The sequence below is a fragment of the Talaromyces rugulosus genome, chromosome III, assembly GCF_013368755.1.
Source record: "Talaromyces rugulosus chromosome III, complete sequence".
In the NCBI taxonomy this organism is placed as follows: Eukaryota; Fungi; Ascomycota; class Eurotiomycetes; order Eurotiales; family Trichocomaceae; genus Talaromyces; species Talaromyces rugulosus.
In genome coordinates this window covers 4,364,982-4,384,324 of record NC_049563.1, presented here as the reverse complement: position 1 = coordinate 4,384,324, position 19,343 = coordinate 4,364,982, and the positions used below count along the sequence as shown (strand labels likewise).

At 49.1% G+C, this 19,343-nt stretch overlaps 8 protein-coding genes across 8 annotated transcripts; 3 read left to right on the top strand and 5 right to left on the bottom strand.

The window, feature by feature from the left end:
- Positions 1-135: 135 nt before the first annotated feature.
- TRUGW13939_06295 (uncharacterized protein) lies at positions 136-1,398 on the top strand (the record flags this gene model as incomplete). The annotated part of the gene is made up of 1 exon (XM_035489448.1): positions 136-1,398. One exon carries the CDS (start codon positions 136-138, stop codon positions 1,396-1,398), a length of 1,263 nt encoding a protein of 420 aa, XP_035345341.1.
- A 413-nt stretch (positions 1,399-1,811) lies between these two features.
- On the bottom strand, positions 1,812-4,557 carry TRUGW13939_06294 (uncharacterized protein; the record flags this gene model as incomplete). The annotated part of the gene is made up of 3 exons (XM_035489447.1): positions 1,812-2,378; positions 2,433-4,419; positions 4,493-4,557. The coding sequence occupies 3 exons, from the start codon at positions 4,555-4,557 to the stop codon at positions 1,812-1,814; spliced, it is 2,619 nt and encodes an 872-aa protein (XP_035345340.1).
- A 660-nt stretch (positions 4,558-5,217) lies between these two features.
- TRUGW13939_06293 (uncharacterized protein) lies at positions 5,218-8,714 on the top strand (the record flags this gene model as incomplete). Its single annotated transcript, XM_035489446.1, has 2 exons — positions 5,218-5,250; positions 5,301-8,714. The coding sequence occupies 2 exons, from the start codon at positions 5,218-5,220 to the stop codon at positions 8,712-8,714; spliced, it is 3,447 nt and encodes a 1,148-aa protein (XP_035345339.1).
- A 319-nt stretch (positions 8,715-9,033) lies between these two features.
- Positions 9,034-10,293, bottom strand: TRUGW13939_06292 (uncharacterized protein; the record flags this gene model as incomplete). Its single annotated transcript, XM_035489445.1, has 1 exon — positions 9,034-10,293. The coding sequence occupies one exon, from the start codon at positions 10,291-10,293 to the stop codon at positions 9,034-9,036; it is 1,260 nt and encodes a 419-aa protein (XP_035345338.1).
- Positions 10,294-11,580: 1,287 nt separating this feature from the next.
- On the top strand, positions 11,581-13,468 carry TRUGW13939_06291 (uncharacterized protein; the record flags this gene model as incomplete). Its single annotated transcript, XM_035489444.1, has 7 exons — positions 11,581-11,680; positions 11,728-11,904; positions 11,958-12,093; positions 12,148-12,561; positions 12,611-12,990; positions 13,044-13,144; positions 13,211-13,468. 7 exons carry the CDS (start codon positions 11,581-11,583, stop codon positions 13,466-13,468), a joined length of 1,566 nt encoding a protein of 521 aa, XP_035345337.1.
- Positions 13,469-13,654: 186 nt separating this feature from the next.
- On the bottom strand, positions 13,655-14,514 carry TRUGW13939_06290 (uncharacterized protein; the record flags this gene model as incomplete). The annotated part of the gene is made up of 4 exons (XM_035489443.1): positions 13,655-14,207; positions 14,274-14,327; positions 14,392-14,407; positions 14,478-14,514. The coding sequence occupies 4 exons, from the start codon at positions 14,512-14,514 to the stop codon at positions 13,655-13,657; spliced, it is 660 nt and encodes a 219-aa protein (XP_035345336.1).
- A 384-nt stretch (positions 14,515-14,898) lies between these two features.
- TRUGW13939_06289 (uncharacterized protein) lies at positions 14,899-16,687 on the bottom strand (the record flags this gene model as incomplete). Its single annotated transcript, XM_035489442.1, has 2 exons — positions 14,899-16,427; positions 16,489-16,687. 2 exons carry the CDS (start codon positions 16,685-16,687, stop codon positions 14,899-14,901), a joined length of 1,728 nt encoding a protein of 575 aa, XP_035345335.1.
- Positions 16,688-17,581: 894 nt separating this feature from the next.
- Positions 17,582-18,646, bottom strand: TRUGW13939_06288 (uncharacterized protein; the record flags this gene model as incomplete). Its single annotated transcript, XM_035489441.1, has 5 exons — positions 17,582-17,727; positions 17,798-18,188; positions 18,243-18,321; positions 18,373-18,412; positions 18,529-18,646. 5 exons carry the CDS (start codon positions 18,644-18,646, stop codon positions 17,582-17,584), a joined length of 774 nt encoding a protein of 257 aa, XP_035345334.1.
- Between the last annotated feature and the right edge of the window lie 697 nt (positions 18,647-19,343).

The following is a 19,343-nucleotide window of genomic DNA, read 5'->3' as shown; positions in this document are numbered from 1 at the left end:
AGCTTACCTCTCTCATTGCGAACACATCGGACACTCCTTGCGCACGAAACCGAGCTCGACTCGAGACAAACGAACAAACGCGAGCGCAGAACACAAAAGGATCAAAATATATTGAAAGGGAGGAATAAAAAAAAAATGGCACATAGCGTCCCCAACCTCGACGCAATCGGCATCAAAGCCGACCCTGTCCTCGCCGACCAGTTTCGTCGCGAAGTCGCCAATCTCCTAAAACGCAACAACCTCAACTTCCCCGGCGCACAACCCGTCTCCTTCTCGGCAAAACACTTGGTTGAATTACAAAAGGAAGACTACTACGTCTGCGAAAAGACAGATGGGTTACGCTGCTTGATGTACTTTGCAGAGGGGGATTCTGAGACTAGTCCCGAGATTCACTATTTGATTGATCGCAAGAATGACTATCGATTTGTTCCCGGTTTGCACTTCCCCATGCCGAATGATGAGACTTATCAGTCCTTTCATATCGAGACGCTGGTGGATGGGGAACTGGTCAAGGATACCTATGACGACGGCACCACGCAGCTGAAATACCTGGTGTTTGATTGCATGGTCCTCGACGGCACGAACCTGATGCACCGCACGCTGGACAAACGCCTGGCCTATTTCAAAGAAAAAGTCCTCAAGCCGTACAATGCCATGTACAAGCGCTTCCCCGAAGAAAAAAAACACCGCGTGTTCGCCGTCGAGGACAAATCAACCCAGGTGAGCTACGGCATTGAAATGATGTTTCGCGAGATCATCCCCAAAGTGAAGAAAATCCACGGCAATGATGGGCTTATCTTTACGTGTCGGAGCACCCCTTATAAAATCGGCACCGACGAGCACATTCTCAAATGGAAACCGCCCGCCGAGAATACAATCGACTTTCGCATGCGCCTTGAATTCCCGCTGTTAGAGCCAGATACAGACGACGAGGCCGAGGGTGTCGTTGAGCCGTATTACGATTACGACGCCATGCCCATATTTCATCTTTTCGTCATGTATAACAACGCCGACTACCGCTTGTTTGGCGAAATGTTCATCACAAGCCCAGAATGGGAGTCCCTGAAAGCCCTGCAGATTCCGCTGGACGACACCATCGTCGAGTGCTACCAAGACGACCAGACGCGCTGGCGGTACATGCGCCTCCGCGACGATAAAAAGGACGCAAATCACATCTCCACTGTCGAAAAAGTTCTCGAGTCGATCCAGGATCGCGTCACCGAGGACGATCTCATCCGTGCCGCGCCGGCTATCAAAACTGCATGGAAAAAGCGTCAGGCGCTGGAATCAGGCAGTAGTGCAGTTGCTGCTGCAGACCGAAGACCAACTGCTACTGGAGTTCCGGTGCCGAATGGCAACGGGAATGGGACTGGTGTGAAGAGGAAATTTGAGGAGTAGTAGTAATAATCGTCTTTTTTTCTTCAACTTTTTTTTTTTTTTTTTGGTATGCATATTTGCGACTCTTCTACTCGGCGTAGTTGGGAATGGTGTTATTTTCCCCCCTCCTCTTTCTGGGCTTGATTAAGTGCGATGGTGTTGGTACGATATGGATGAATTGATTTTCTATTGTTTTTCTCTTCTATGCTGTTGTTGTTCATGAAAATAGACAGTCGCTGACTCTTGTGGCGATGCTAATTTATATTATTAAATACATATTTCTTAACCATTCAAGTATACTGGTATTTAAACACACCAAAGCTACATGTACTACCACTATACAATATGCCCCAAGAAACATCGAACCCAAGGAAAACGCCAGCTCGAAAACACCATGTTTCCAAAGCCGTACAAAGTTCAACGGAAAAAACAGGTCAATATTCAAAATCATCGTCAACCCCCTTTTTCCCAGAATTTTCCTTTGCAACAGCTTCCTGCTTGCGATACATTTCTGCAACCGCGCGAGTAGTGGTTGCTTCCTCGGGCTTTTTATCATCTCGGGCCTTGATGTAGCGTGGGAAACGTAGGGAGATGCCTTTGCCGGCACCACCACCACCACCACTACCCCCCGTGGTTCCCACGACTTCATCGGCGGCGGCTTTGTAGCGTGGGCTGAGCGTGAGGTCTGCTGCTTTTACTTCCCATACGAGCCGTGGCTCGAACCAGACGTCTGGCTGGTCCTTGGGTACGCTGGAGTGCTCGTAAAACGGTTTGGGCCGGTCGATGGCAAGAGGGGAGAGTTCCTTGTGGAGTTCCTCCAGTACGGCTTCGGAGAATCCGGTTCCAATGTTACAGACAGTTTCAAATGTTTGCTTGCTGGAATTATACGCTGCAAGGAGGAAAGCGCCATATACCGATGTACGTTTTCCGCGGCCGAAATACGCTCCTAAAACGACCAGGTCTAGAGAGTCACCGAGGCCGGCGAGATAGTCCTTTTTGACCTAAAACATTATTAGATATAATCACAGCTTAAAAAAAAAAAAGGGTATACGGACCTTGAGCCAATTTCGGCTTCGTTTGCTAGGCTCATAGCCACTTTCCTCGGTGTCTAACATCTTCACCATCAGTCCCTCACATGATGCTTTGACGCTTTCATCCAACAAAAGTTGAATTTCCTCCAGATCGTTGGTGTTTCCATGCTGGGCAAAGGCAAACTCTCCTTCAGTTTGTTGAAAAGAATCGTGGAGAAGCTGACGTCGTTCGCGCAGGCTCTTCTTGACCGTGGGTTCGCCATTCAAGAAAAGGAGGTCAAACGCAAAGACACAAACCTTGACTTTGACATCTTCTGCCTTCACATCCTTTCTCTTGCGAGTCATCAACTGCTGGAAAGGGAGAACCTTTTTCTCTTGGACATCCCAGGCGACAGTTTCGCAGTCCAGAACAAAGCTTGAAACATCTGGTTTGATCCATGTGTTCAGCTTCGCGAGGATGTCTGGATACTTCTTTGACAAATCTTCCGAGTTTCGTGAAAAGATTGAGCTGAGTCCCTTGGAATCTTTCTGCAAAGTTGCCGTGGCATTGGGGTATTGATGAACCGAGTCTGGTGCGGCGTAGTGGATTTGAGCCCGTTCCCCGTCATATTTGTACTCGCAAGTAAAGTCTTTGCCCTCGAATCGGTCGAGGACTTCAGTAATCGATTTCGTAGGTTTTGCCAACATGGGCTTAAGAGGGACTCCGGGTTGCAATTTGCACTCCCTGGGAAGGTTGAGAATCCCATGCTCCAGCATAGCTGGAATAATAACTTCATACGAAGGCAGTTCGCTGTAGGTCTGTTTGAGCACTGCTTCTCCCTGTGATAGCTGTTCGGTGCTGGGAGCTTTCTCCCCCTTGAGGGCGGCTTCATAGGCAACCACTGCTTGTGCAATAGAAACCAAAACCGTCCTTTCAGCTAACCCCAGTCTCAATTTTCCTTCCAAAAATCTAACAAGGAATTTTGCTTCGCTGGGCCCTCCCTTGTCCTTGGTAATGTCCACTCCCTTGCTACCCTTGCCGGCAGTGGCAGCATCAGCTGCAGACAGAAGCTTCTTGATCCCAGAAATTTTCTTATCTTGAGATCCGTGACCTTGGACTTTTGCTATCGTCAAAAGCCCTTCGTGAACACCTCTGACAGTCAGAGGTTTCGGCTTGAACATCGTGGGCTGGTTCGATCTACTCTTAGCCGCAACTAATCCCAAGTCACCAATTTCATGCTGATCGGCTTTGATAACCGCCAGACTTCGACCGGTAGTCTCTCCAATGGCTTTCATAATCAGAGACTCGCCGATACCGAGCTCAATACCAGCATAGTCGGCCGCCAATTTGTTGATCATCAATTGTACGGTTGGCAGGAAGTCTCCAGGAGTGAGTCGGAGAACTTGGTTGAGGAAGAGAGACGCATGCGCTGAAATGACAAGACGCTTTGTGGTCATTTCAATGAGGGAGAAGGTTGTACATAGAGCAGCATACGGAACAGGCTCCCCAGCTTTCCAGTCCGGATAAGGGTCGTTACCGGAGCTTTCTAAGGTGGCGCGAACCTTTTCTATCTGCTGTTTTTTGACTTCGGGCCTTTCATCCTCTTCTTCGCTCGCGGACACCTCCTCGGCAGGTTCGGCGGCATCTTCTGCAATTGGAGTCTCTTCACCAGACGCTTTCTTGACGGGTTTGGGGGGAGATGCAGCGTCGACTGATGTCCCTTTCGCGGATTTCTTGCGTTCCGGGCTTTTGGTGGTCTTCCTCCGTCTCTTAGTAGCAGGTTGGATGTCCGAGTCGGAATTTTCATCGGCCACTACTTCCTGATCCCTCTTTACTCCGTTGGAGGGCGAAACCGAGACCTCGTCTTTTAATTCCGTGTTATCGACATCCGCCTCGTTGCCTTCCTGTTCAGCCTCGGCCTTTTCCGTCTTTGATGCATCTTTCCCTTTATTGCCGTTGGAGAAGGATAATGTTGTTTGTCGCTTAGGCGCGCCATTGGACTCTTGAGCGGCTCCAGAACCAAAGAACTTCCTATAGACATTCCAAGACAAATTAGCTTGTGTACTCAGGGTGGGGGAAGGCATGTGATTTCATTGCAGCGCACCCAATTGTGGTTTGCGAATCTCGGACGTACCCCAGCGTAGCTTGCCTTGATTTCTTCTCAGGCATGACTACTATAGATGATCTTTGACACCATGAACGGCACAGAACAGATCGGGACTGATTCCTCGGTATCACACCAGCCACTTGAACTGTATTGATATGACGAGTCTGGGTGACGAAAAGGCTTTGGCTGTTTGGAAGAGCGCAATATCTCCTTGGTATTCGGGACCAATGCGGCGCAGAAAACCGCACTGGCAGCATAGAATATGGACCGAGAAATTATGGGCGGGGGAATCCAAGGAACAAAATCCGACTCTTCTTCCTCACTGGAGCTCTTCTGTCGACTGGTGCCTGAGCAGGCAACTCTCCGTAGCGACGCGTGACGTGACGCGTTAATTGGTACCGCACTATCACGTGGTAAACGTGTTGAAAATGCACTACCAGGTCGAAATGGTCGCGGTCAATATGCAGAATGTTAAGGCAAAACACGAATCTTTTCAATGATCAAGAATATTTTTTATCTAGAATAATCGTTTGCGAATTCACATGCGTCTTATCGGTGGCTTTGTTTGAAGGCGGTAGGATCTCAACCACACCGCCTTGAAAGACCGGCAGAAAAGGCCGACCACCTTCCGTTTTCTTAACAAATCAACGGCTGTACTTCATGATGATGAAAGGAAATGACTTATAATTGCGTTTGTGGATAAATGCGAACAAAGAGGATATATGGAGGTGCAGAGACAGGAGACTTTTGCAAAGGTGCGTCGACTCTTCCACATACCAACAACACCATCATCTGATTGTCCAAGCTCCGCCCCGCGTGCGTTGCGCTCAGCTCAGCAGCACTCAGATTCAAGACGCATCCCGATGAACATGTCGAGGTCCAACGAGCCCTAGATCATCTGCATGCTGTTCTTGGGCCACTGGGGGATAAGGGGGCCCTCGATGCAAAGCTCGCCGAATATGTCTTTTTCCCTCTTTCCCAGGTCTTCAACGAGGCTCAAACTATTCCTCAACGGTGTTTAGAACTTGCCGTGAGATGTATTACCATCCTCATAGGAAAAGCATGGCGGCATACCCTGGCCCCTCAGATGGGCAAGCAATTGCTTATCCTCCTGACCATGTTGGTCGGAGGAACGCCTGCCCAAAATCGGGGACAAGCGGGTTTGAAACCCGATTCGGAAGAGCTCTCATCTGCGAGTTTCGACTGCATGCATTCTATTTTCCAAATGCTTGAAGGCCCGGCTGCGGATAGAGCTATTTTTAACGAGATCGGAACTGCTACTGTCCTCGACCAGACCATTTATTTACTCTTGGAAGGTGTCACGGAAGGGCCATCGAATGCAGTGCAAATAGCAGCCATGTCGGCTTTACAGGCTCTTTGTACTCGGGTAACTGACCGTGTGGTACTAGCAAGTATCATGCCTCGTGTGGTGTCGACTCTTACTAAAATCCTGAAACCGACTACCAAAGCGCGGAGGAGTTTTAGGCTTCTTGAGACGTCTTTACGGTTGCTTACAGAGCTATTGCGGGCAGTCCTAAATGACGAAGCCTCATACGCGGCGCAACCAACACCAGAAACGCCCCAGTCAAATGATAGAATCGTGCTTGACGAGTCGTGGCTCAAAGCAACAACTGGTCAGATCAAGCTTGCGCTTGCAAACGTGATTCAGATAAGGCGCCATGAACGAACCGAAGTGCAAAAAGCACTTCTTCATCTCTGTTTAACAATAATTGAACAATGCACGAAATCTTTAGAAGACTCGCTATCAATGCTTGTTGAAACGACCGTGATACTTGCGGACACCGATGCCAGCGATGGCCAAAGTGACGCATATTCTGCTCTCCTCCACCTATCGACGGTTAAGCCTCAAGTCGTTGGCATTTTGAAAGATCTTCTTCAAAGCTGGACTATGTCGTTTCAGCGAACGATACAAGGCAACGACGAAGATGCCAAACAACGAGCTATCAAGCAAATATCCACTGCTTTCCAGGTCCTTTCACAAGTACAAGCAAGCTCCAGTATATTAGAAAACAATATTGCGACTGGACTCTGTGATAGTGTTGAAACAGTGGTTCAATCTGCAAAGTCAATGCCACAGCCAGTTGACCCCGCTATAAGTGGCAACATGGAACTTGCCGTTGTAGAGAGGGATGTTACTGTACAGTCCTTCTCTCCAGTTATTCTAGAGCATCGCAGTCAACAGAAAACATTGATAGACCTCATGTCTATGATTGGAAAGCTCAATGGAACTCAGTCTAGTGAAACGATAACAAGACTAGTCATGAACCGTGTCCATCAGGCATCTGGAGACGGCATGATTGCACCTCTCTGGCTGTCTTTGCAATTTCTCAAGCCCGGTGTGAACGGTAGCATCGATGATTTCTTCACATTTGACTCCTCCACATCACTTTCCTCCCGTGTGACCATGGTTGAGGAACTATACTCAGTTTCCTTGTCTGTCTTGAACGAGTCAGTATCAACAGAGCCTAAGGACTGGAGGGTGTCAGCTCTTGCATTAGAAGCTATTGCCTTGCAGTCCCAGGAACTGGGGTTTGAATTTCGGACAGAGTTAATAGAAGCCCTATATCCCGTGCTGCAGTATCTGGCATCGAATAACCCTAACTTACAGAACCATGCCATGACATGCTTGAATATAATCACAAAGGCCTGCGGCTACCCTGACACTCGCACAATGGTTATTGGAAATGTCGACTATCTTGTCAACTCAGTAGCTTTGAAGCTTAACACGTTTGACGTCTCTCCCTACCCACCGCAGGTTCTCTTAATGATGGTCAAGCTGTCAGGGGCCGGGCTCATTCCGTATCTTGACGATCTGGTGGACTCGATATTTGGTATCGTGGACATGTACCACGGCTATCCAAAACTGGTTGAGCTGCTCTACTCGACTCTTGCCGCAATCGTTGAGGAGGGAGTCAAAGAACCTAGCTTGTTGCTGATTAACCAGACCGGGGAGCAGCACGATGTCGACCACCGAAAGAAAGCGTACGAGCCTTTTACAGTTTCGCAACTGGTGCAGGATCTCGTACGGAAAAAAGAGCGGCGTGTACACATCGAGGACCTAGACTCTATGGCAGATGAAGAGCACAAGTCACATCCGAATCGCCCATGGACACGTGAGCTAGATGGACCTCCGCTTCCCAAAGAGGACGAGGGCTCTATCGAAGACAATTTCGACGCAGAAGATGACTCTGAAGAACCCTTACCCGCCCCAAAAGAACCTGAAGACGCCGAGAAACCGCTCAGCAAACCACATAACCTTCTCTTGCACATTGTCAAGTCCATCCCACCACATCTCTCCTCACCTTCTCCTTTCCTTCGGCGCTCGATCCTGACATTGCTCGTCAAAGCGGTCCCAGTACTTTCACAAAATGAAACGTCGTTCCTGCCCCTTGTCAACGAAATATGGCCATCTTTGAGCATGCGGATTGCGTTACCTTCATCCAGCCCAGGAGTTGCCAATCTTACAACTACAACATCTACGACAGATATAATTTCACGGGCGGATACTCAGAAACTGGACGGCGAGGAAGTTAAAGAAGAAACCTTTGTGGCGAGTGCGGCCTGCACAGCCGTAGCAAGTATCTGCGAACACGCCGGTGACTTTATGGCGTCGCGTGTGGAAACAGAATACCCCCGCTGGCGCCGTTTATACCTATCTGTATGGCCCAAGGTTCAAGCTGACGCAGAAAGAAATCTCGAGCGTCGGCACCACCAACAACAAATACAAAAATCATCAACAGCGCAACAACAAGCCAGCACAGATCTGACACTTTCTTCGGCTACCGCACGCTCTTTTACGCCCCATCATACACTCTGGCGATCTTTGCTCTCGCTATTCATCAACGTACTCGCACATGTCCGTTTACCGTTATCGGCTGGTGATGAGATTTGCGAATTCCTGGGGAAATGGATTGTCATGTTCGCCGGCCCACAGTATTACTATTCTCATTACCATAGCGGATCATCTGCGACTCTTCGTCCCAAAGAAGACACGCAGGCTATCGAAGATGCGATACGAGCTATGGAGGCATGGAATACGGATCTAACGTGGTTTATCTTTCAGCGCGAAATTCAGAGTCAGAAGGAAAAGGAGCAGCAGCAAGACAGTCGACTTCGTTTGCCGGAAGGATTGGAGCGATTTAATGCTGGTGGGCGACTCGAAGGGAGGCTTAAGTTTGCTGCGTTGGGGCTTGCCTGATGTATACAGATATATCTATATTTTGCAACTACGTAGTCATGGCCAAGAACTGTGTTTTGCGCAAATAGTGGAGATTTCCATTGAACTGACTACTTGAATAGCAGCTGTTTAAAAGAGTGGAATGGAATAAGAAAACATTAAGCAAGCACCAAAAAAAATTGAGAATAGACAATCTTTCCAAAATCAACATATCAAGTGGATGTGGATGTATTGAATGGGAACAGAGGAATATTCCAACGGACAACAAGGAGTCACACAAAGTACAAAAACACGACTAGTAGACCAGGAAGTCTCCTTTGAAAAAGAGAGAATAATTCATTTACTCCTCCTCTTCGTCGCTCTCCTCATCGCTATCGGCAGTTTCGAGCCAGGTAAGGAACTGCTCGGCAGCCTTGCGGACCTTCTTGCTGGTGGAGATGTCGACGTACTTCTTGCTAGCCTTGCGGCCCCAGGCCTTGAGCACTTCTTCCGACACAAGGTCGTTTTGATAGTAGCCAAGAAGCACGGCGGGGACCTGAGGAAGAAGTTCAGGGTGCTCCTTGCCGAGGAAGCGTTCGGTACCACCGAGGAATGCCTTTTCGTGCTTTTCGGAGGTGATCATCTTCTTCAGCATGGGGGCACGCGCTGTAATCTGCTTGGCAATCTTCTCATCAAAGACGGTTTGGGCAAGCACGGCCAAGGTTTTGTGCTTGGTCTCGATGCCGAGGTCCTTGGCCTTCTTGTAGATGTCAATGTCGCTGATTTTTGAGACACCACCTTCGGTTTCCTCGCCGGTCTTGATGATCCAGCTTCCCAGCTGGTCATAATTGGTAGGGCCGCCTTCTTCGTCATCGTCTTCGGCGCCTTCCAGAACAAGAGTTCGCTTGAGGTCATCGGGAAGATCCTTGGCGCGAGCCTTGACAGCCTCCTCAGAAACGTCAACGGACCACTGAACTTCTTCATCATCAGAGCCGTTGATGTTCTTGGCGGCATCAGTGATTCCGCGAGTGAACTCATCGTCACTGCCAGCTGCAATTTCAACATCGCCATTTTCACCATCGTCAGAGCCGTTGCTGTCTCCCGGGCTGCCATTCTTTTCTCCATTGGTTTCGCCCTTCTCCTTCTTTTTTTCGCGACGAGCCTTCTTATCCTTTTTGCCACCCTTGGTGGGAGTCTTTCTCAAGATGAAGGTGCTCAGCTTGAGACGAGGGTCCACATCGGTGCGCTGACCGCAGGCTTTGCAGTCCAAGACAATGCGGTCTTTGAGAATGACCTCCGTTTCAGGGTTTTTGCACTTTTTGCAAAGAACAAACTTGTCAATGAAACCGTCTAGGTAATCCTGCAGTTTGGGTGCGTCATGGGCGCCATTAATGATCCAGCGATCATCGGTAGGTTTGGCATTGGCTTGTGCACCGAGCTCAAATCCAAAGTACTTGATGACGTACGAAGGGGGGCGAGCCAGAGACTGGGCGACCGTGTTCAGGTTGACAACGACGGTTTTGATACCGTTACCCTTGCCCTCGATCTTGGACTGGAGTTTTTCCATCTTGTAGCGGTAGAAGGGGTCGGTGACATCCCGGCGAACGTTAACAGTAGCCATGGTGACGGTATTTTTTGGAGTGTGTTCTTTCAAGAAGCTAAAATCGGTAGCAGGTGCGGAAGGCGAACGGCAAAGGACTCAACACAAGGTTTGCCTAAAGAAAGATACATGCGGCGTGAGATATCCCGTAAAATCGAAATGATGGCGGGAATAGGACGTTGATTTTTTTTTTCAACGATGGCAATGGGGAGGCAGCAGCCCAGAAAGTTTCAACCGAAGGATCTCGAGTGTATACTACACGGTTTCCGCACGAAGCGAAAAGTATGCAGCTTAAGCGGCAAATGGTGTTCAAAAGGGTTGACGTGGGGCGAATACATGAACAGATTGTCGAATACGATCTGTGTGTGTTCGCTGGCGAGAGTGTTGCAGTGAAACCAGGGGGTTGTGATCTCCTTCGATGGCGAGGCGAGATGAACGGCGAGGAATTACGACACGGTACGCAGGCTTGAAAGTTGTTGCCCGACTGACGGAAGACAGGGGACTTTGAAGCGTTGGATTTGTTGTGGGAACAGAGTTTACTGGTCGAGGCAAGTAAACAGCAATATAGAGTCGACTGTGAGCAGCGACGGGAGGACAGGGTGGATGGAGGAGGAAGAAGAAGAAAGAAGAAAGGCAGAATTTTGAGCGTTGTTCGGGCTTAAGCCGAGTCCCCAGCGAGCCGGAACTTCCGTATTGTGGCGGTAACGGCCTGTATTAGCGTGCATCAGGCATGTGCGTTGCTGGCGGGGGCGTTAAAAAAAAAAAACCAGATAAAATCTTTGCAGCAACGGCGCCGTTACGGTACCGTGACGATCACGACATTGCAGCTAAGCCTCGGTTGGCGAGTAAAAGTAGCGAGTACCGGTGCTAGTTCTCCTCGGAAATCGGGTCGCCTTGTATAGCCGCTGTATATATTACTCAGGTACGTATTTAGTATTATTAATACTCCCTACTTGCACAGCGGGCTTTATGTGACTCACATACCATGTAACATACGGTATTATTCGACTCGAAACAAAACAAAGCCACGTGATGGCCAATTCAGCCAATCACAGTTAGTGTGACCAATTGTGGGCCTGTCACGGACCAAATAGGAAGGAGGGTCAATTCGACTTCTGATCGAATCGATATCGAGTGCATGTCTTGTATATCTTCTGCTGGTCTGTCATCATCTAGGTAAGAGTGAGATTCAAAGTCTGATTCTGCGTTGCCAATGTCTGCCCCATCACTGGCACCACTTGCTGATTTATTTCCAGATCATTTAGAGTAGTTATCTCCATACACATGAATGCACCCAACTAGGCCATCATGACTGTCGATCTTTCTCTCTACTTGGTTACGGACTCGACTCCCGCCATCCTAGGCAATGGGGATCTCTGCAAAGTAGTTGAAGAGTCTCTAAAAGGGGGTGCGTTCAACCCGGGTGGCTTTTGAGCCGAGTTAACACATTTTCAGGAGTCACGGTCGTTCAATACAGAGACAAGACCAGCGACACTGGCGTCCTGGTCGAGACTGCCAAGAAACTTCACGCCATTACACAACGATACAATGTCCCTCTGCTTATAAACGATCGCGTCGATGTTGCTCTTGCGTCTGGAGCCGAGGGTGTGCATCTAGGTCAAGATGATATGGGTAAGTCGTGTGTCATAGGGAACTACATCTTTAATCCTAACTTCAGAGTCTAGATATCGGCACTGCCAAAAAGCTCTTAAAGGAGGATGCAATCATCGGTATCAGTGCTTCCTCTATTGAAGAAGCTGTAACGGCCGTAGAAAACGGAGCTGATTATCTGGGAATTGGCACGACATTTGCAACTCCGACGTAAGTAAATCAGAATCCTCTTTTTATGCTTGTGTATTTAATGGTGTGAGACAGAAAAACAAATACCAAATCGATTATTGGCACGGCTGGGGTCAAAAAGATTCTCGATGCCTTGAGTCATCTCGATCGTTCTGTGGGTACTGTTGCCATTGGAGGCATCAATACCCGCAACGTCCAGCGCGTGATATATCAGTCTGCCGCTCCCACAAAACATCTAGACGGCGTTGCCATTGTCAGTGCAATAATGGCCGCAGAAGACCCAGAGTCTGCAGCCAAAGAACTCAAAGGTCTAATCACAACACGCCCAACCTTTGCGGTAGATGTCCTGGCACCACGAAAGAACGAGGAGGAACTCCTCCTGGCACGTATTCCAGAAGTTGTCCAAAGAGTGGCCAGCACACATCCTCTTGTTCACAACATGATAAACTTCGTGGTCGTAAACTTTGTCGCTAATATGGCGCTAGCAGCGTATGCCTTTTTATACTCTCTATTAACAGCGTGTACTGACTATATCCAGTGGTATCTCCCCAATCATGTCTCCCTATGGCGACGAAGCCAAAGATCTTGCCGTACACAACGGCGCACTGCTCATTAACATGGGCACTCTTACGAGCACGAGCATTCCCGAATATCTCAAGGCATTAACTGCGTACAATACCAACGGCAACCCCGTCGTCCTCGACCCCGTCGGCGTGGGCGCTACCAATATTCGTCGCAATGCCGTCACGACGCTGTTGGCAGGAGGATACTTTACGCTGATAAAGGGGAACGAGCGCGAAATAAAAGAAGTGTTTCAGCGGTCTGGGGGTGAAAGTCAACGCGGCGTTGACAGTGGTCCTACCACTATGGATGATCATGCCAAGGCAACGTTGGTCAGAGACTTAGCGCGCAGAGAGCGTATGATCTTTTTTTCTCCAACCTCTACATTGTTGGTAAACTAACATATTTAGGCAATATCGTTCTCCTCACTGGCGCAGTCGACTACCTTAGTGATGGAAACCGAGTCATTGCTGTTGAAAATGGCCATGAAATCCTCGGCCGGGCCACCGGAGTAAGGCATCTTCTTCTTCTTCTTTTCATCGACTAAAACACAAACTAACCTCTTTAAACCCAACAGACTGGCTGCGCAATCGGCACCATCAGCGGCGCATATCTAGTTGCCTATCCCGAGGATAAACTGCTTGCCGTGCTGGCCGGACTTGTCATGTACGAAATCGCGGCCGAGAATGCAGTGGCATCCAAGGACCGGGTGCGCGGGTCTGGAAGCTTTGTGCCGACTTTCCTCGACGAGATTGATATCATTCGGGGCAAGGCGGAGAAGGGGGACCACTCGTGGTTTGAGAAACGGGCCAAGATTCGGATTGTCGATGTTTGATCTGAGATTTGGAGTTTGATGTCTAGATGTCTGGATGATTTGGGATATTTGAAAGACCACTACACATGTGCAAGAGGTTGGTTCGCAGCAGATATAGATTCGACTACCTAGGATATAAAGTAGCAAAAAGTAACAAATCAAACAAAAAAAAATTACAACAAGAGATACACACAGAGGTCCTAGAGATTAATATTTACAAAGCACCCTCAACGCCGTCTTGGTATCCTCCTTACTCTCCTTGACCAACGAATTCACAGCCTTGAACCCTGGCTTCTTCGCATCCTGCAAAATCTCAAAAATAATACTCTCACTCGTCGTGACAATCACGCCCGCATCGCGCAGCCGCGCCAGCGCAACCCCTCTCTCCTCGGGATTCACGCTGCTGACCCCATCTGCAATCACGTATACCCGATGACCTGCAGCAAGCAAATCCAGCGCGGTCTGCGTGATGCAGATGTGTGTCTCGATGCCGACGAGGATTGCATCCACTGCGGTGTCATCATGGTTCGTTTTTTGTTGTGATATGTGGGTAATAATGTCAGAGGTGTACATGCTAAATGCCGTTTTGTCGATATTGGCGACGACAGAAGAGTTTGGAAGGGAGGAAGAGGAGGAGGATGTCAGGTATGGCTGCAGTTCCGAGACCGTGTCGCCCAGACGCGCGCGGTTTTGGGTTGTGACGTAGATGGGCACTTGCAATGGGTCGCAGGCTTTGAGTAGTTTTTGCGATGTTGAGACGCTACATAGTTATGTATTGTTAGTGAGGCAGAGGGGAGGGGAGGAGGGGAACTTCAAGGGGACATACACTTTTGAGAATTCATAAATGTGTTCACGGAATACCTCTTGTATATCGCATACACTGTATCAATCTCTGTCAGAACCACTAGAAAAGTCTGGGACTGGGTAGTAATTTATTGGCATACAACAAGGCCGGGTTTCCTGTAGACTACCATTTAGCAAAAAAAAAAAAAAGTGTCATTCTTGTTTCAATTGCTGTTTGAATACATACTGATTCGACTCGCTCGAGCTGCTACGGCTGCTGCCATGATGGAAATAGCATCAATAGATGAGGAGGGAATGGGAAGAAAAAATCACTTGATGTTCGGTGTAGAGTAAGGTAGGCAGTGATGAAAATATGGGATGGATGGAAAAGAAAGAATACCCAGATGTCAGATGCGGGGTAAGCCTAGGACGTGCGGAGATACAAATCCACAATCTTATACTCCGTAGACAATTCCATATGTCCGTGATTACGAGCAAAAAGGTTACTACCAAAAAAATACTGTTTTTTATAGATCAATGGTAGGTAAATTCAATTACTACTACAAACATACACAAGGTGATACAGTCAAACACACACACAGAGAGAGAGAGAGAGAGAGAGAGAGAGCTATGTCCAGCTTACAATAGGAAATATGTACCGGACTGTGCTAGGATGGTGGGTTGAGCCAGCCAAATGCCGACGCTCCGCCGATAGGATTGCTGACTCCTCGGTTCTTGCTTGGCCAGGGCCCATCGCCTGATTTGAAACTGGTGCTCCGGCTCGGTGTTGGATGCACGAGATCAGGTCCGCCACTGGTTGCCGATGAAGTTATCGCCGCGGTTTCTGTCCCTGGGGATGAGGTAGGGATAGCAGCAGCAGCAGTGTCAGATGCAGGCACGGCAGCAGACGACGACGACAACGACGGCCCTCGTGAAGACGACTTGGACGGGCGTAGAACCTTCATTGCGCGACCCCGCGATGCTTTGGCCATGCCGACTGCGCTTCCGTCTGCTCGTGTTTCTCGCCGCCAGGTTCCCCATACACCCCCATTTTCTACTTTTGTTGTTGTGTGTGAGTGATTATTATGAGAACTGTGATCGGTTGAGGCTTGTGGTTGTTCTTTTGACGCTTGTATGTCGGGTTCAGAGTGCCCGTCACCTGCTGAACTGAGCCGGTGCTGGCTGGGTTCAGCACCATGCTGTTCTATTTCTACAGAGGTGGCCTCGTGAGGCTGCGAATCGAGTGGCTGGATAACGCCCAGTCCGCGTTTGCTGGACGTATCTCCAGAATCAAATTCACCCGTGTTGGGAAAGCCTTCCATGGGGTTATCTGATCCCGTAGACAAGGACTTGAACACACAGTCGTTTTCAGGCCGAACGAGAGGAACGGAAACCTTATTCCGGTCGTCATCTGCCATGATTATCTTGTCTTGCGAAAAGAGGATGTCGGCGTTCTGGGTGCGGAGGACGTCGCTTCCAATGACAATTTGAATGCTCTTGTCATCCGGGTCTGTGCCCCGTACGGTAAATCGAATAGTCACGGTGGGCAACTGAGGCGTCGGGCTACCGGTGCGAGAAGACGTCTGGTGTATACTGGCTTCTGGGAGGTAAAGAGGCAGCTTAACAACGCGAAACCCGTTTTCGACCGTGACCTGATCTTCAAACCCGAGTTTTTCAACCAGCCCAGAACCGAGAAACGATGTATACGAGCCAGAGCAGATAGCAGCGTAAAGCAAAGAGTCATTTGAGAACGTAGATGTCAGCCAGCATCGTATGATGCATGGCACCGGGCCAAGCAGAAACAATCCTGGAGGAGGCATTATAGAGCTCGCGGGAGATCCGCCACCAGAACCAACCAGTCGCGCGGCATCGGTGCCTATGCTGCTAGTTCGAGCTGAATGATGCGAGTGTCCAGATGAGCTCTGGCGGCCATCAGACCGATGAGAGAGGGATCGCTCGGTGAGCGGGTGGCTGCTCATGCCGCTACCTGTGCGCAGAGGTAGCTCACTTGTTGAGCGGTTGACCTGGTCATAGTATCCATGTATTGCGCTTTCGTCGAAGCGGACGCTGTTTGCTCTCGACGCGCCACGCCTGGGCTCCTCTTCATTCTCTAAACCCATGTTACCCATTATGCCGCCGTGATGGTGCCCTTGGTCGAATCCTTTAAAGGCATCCACGGTGGGGGTATAAGATGGCTCTATCAGCCACAAAAAATTAGCATTCTGTTGACAATACTTCTTTCGTAACAGAGGGCTCACCTGTCAAAGATCCGCCTATTGCACTAGGAAACTGTGATAACGGACCCCAGACACTCTTCAGCCTCATATCATCCTCCCTGCGACGTTCCAGCCTCGTAATCCGCTCGCTGTGTTCGAGCTGGGTCGAGTACAAGCCCTTGACTTCCTCGAACACGCGCCAGATATCTTCCCGAGACGCAAAGGGGTATTGTGCATCCATCACCACGGTCGTGACAGCTGGGGGGAAAAAAACGAGAGTCGTCCTAAGGCGATGGTTCGTAGTCCTCACAGACCACAGTGGAAAAGGGGGTTTTCCCTCAAGCCCTCTCTACTCTCCTCACGCCCTCCTCGGAGGGCTTAGAGAGGGCCGTCCGGCCGTCTTCCCGGTCTATTTGGTTGTTTTTGTGCCCAGGATTTTCGTAGATTATTCAGTAGTCTATCGCGATAGCCAGTATCGACCTGCTCTATCAGGCGCGCCTAGGTTCGCAATAACGGAGATGATAGCGTGAGATCGGATACAAGCTGACTTGTGGTTGAAGTAGGTCTAAGTGTCTGTCGCTTGGCCAAAGGAATGTTCAACGCGTCGTGTAGTCACAGGTCGCAGTGATGAGTCACTTTCTTATTATGAGTTACGGGTCGACAGAAGAGCCAGTGACGTGGGTAGTATTGCGAATTGCTCAAAGAAGAGCCGATGCGGGACAACGGAAATCGAAGGTGTAGGCAAGTAAGTAGCTTTGCGGCGGGTTTATCGTGTAACGTTGGCTGATCCGAAGAGAACAGACGTAAGTGGGACAGGGTGAAGTAGCGTTATGAGAGAGAGAGCAGAGTAACGCGGACAAAAGCGCTTTTTTCAGGCGACGAAGAGTGCGGAGGGGCGAGGAAAGGAGTCGTTGATCGAGTGTTGTTCCAGCCCGGGAGACGTTGCGGCGGGGACCACGGCTGCTTCCGTAGCGCCTCTACTATTACAGTGTTCATCATACATGCACTTCAATCAACGAGAATAAAAAATAAAAAGCTGCTCATTCTGGTATTCGCGGATTCAAAAGAAAAGGAAGGAGTATATTAGAAATAAACAGCGCAACAACATTAAATATAAATAACCAGCAACTATGAATCAACGACGCACTGGCTTGGGAGCCACCTCCCAGTGTGGAAAAACCATCGGCAGTCTTTCTGGGTCTTCCTCTGGCCAGGTGGCTTGCAGCACCTTCATGACTTCGTCGTACATGATCTTGTATCCAGTGCCGGTGAAATGCAACCCTGTTGCGACAAACCGTGTTAGTCGCGCTGCAAGTGTTGAAGGGGAGAGAGAAATATAGCAAAGACGCACCATCGGTTAACAGGGTCGATAAAAGCTCGTTTGCAGGCGCATCTCTAGACCCAACCAGAGGCTGACCATCTTTCCATCCTGCATAATTCATAAATGCAGTCCAGAGATCGGCGACTGGGAGACCGAGCGACCTGGCAACGTCGCGGCATGCATCCGCATATAGTTTTGTGTTGTTTGCCGTCCGACTGGGGGTGTTGAATCCCTTCGAAGCATCAAAGTACTGCAGCTGATATTCGTTGATTGGCCCAGGTGTGATGATGATGATCTTTGGGTTTTGTGCCTTGGTCAACGGATGCTCCAGGATGGTCTGGAGGTTCTCCTTGTATTGATCCAGCGGGACATGCTGGCCATACGGGGCCAGCACGGCATCGTTGGCGCCGAAGAATATAGTCTAGATTCGGTCAGCTTCGTAGAATTGCAAGGGGAAAAAAAAAGGGTGAAATACCATAAGCCGCACTCGGGCTTTCTGAGGCGAGGGGAAGATTTTGGGGAAGAGCACAACGGCATTGTCGGTATTATATCCGCTGAAACTCATTAGTAGATACTATGTAGTATTTGCAATGTGAGAATCTTACCTAAAACCTCTGTTGATTATATCGAGACGCCGTGCATAGGCTGCCGGTCGTTAGCATTTTGGCTATATACATGTACCGGCGGGATGAACACGAATGGAGATTATGTGACAGCACATGATATGGTGTCAATTGACATGTAGAGAGAAAAAAACATACCGTTCTGAAGGGCACTCCCAAATGCAAATCCCAGGAGTGGATCATGCGAAAACTGCGTGATTGAATCTCCAAAAAGGACAAATTGATCGTAGGCTGATGTGTAATCAGAGCAAGTCATTGTGGCCGCAGTGGCAATGCACAGAGGCAAAGAAAACCCAAAAGGTATCAAAAGATGACAATTAAAAAATTCTATTCTCCGTATCCACAACAAATTAAAAAATCATTGGCCATATCGGTGTTGTGGATAGTGCACTGTATATCTGAGACGTCTTGTGTGCATACGGAGAAACTAATGCGGAGAAACTAGACGGAAACGGGAGCGATGGTGCCTGTCCTTTATTTCCATGGATCTGACATCGCCAGGCGGACATTGATGTAATGATAGCTAAATACTTTGCCGGTTTACGGGTTTCTAGGCCTTTGTCCCTCCACCCTCCAACATTGTATAATGGCCTACAGTCGGCATTGGCGCATTTCCTGCGTATCGCTTAATAAAGAAAGCACTATCTGGAGGATGATGAGGGATAAAATATCATGTAGCACATGCCATGCTCCATTGGCCCGGTTTCACCACACTGAACGCAATGGTCAAACCAATGACTGGGATGGCCTCCCAGGATGCTTGATACGAACCACCAGTGATGCTCAGGTGGACATGCATCCATTTGAAGATTACAGCCGTAGTTCCCGCGATTGGAACGATCCTAGTGGGTGTCGATCAATATTTGGGACGGACGCATGCAGAACCCATGTCTATTGAAGCTTGCATGTTCTATTGTTCAGAAAGCTTGTCATTGCTAGTGTTGGCAGGGGAG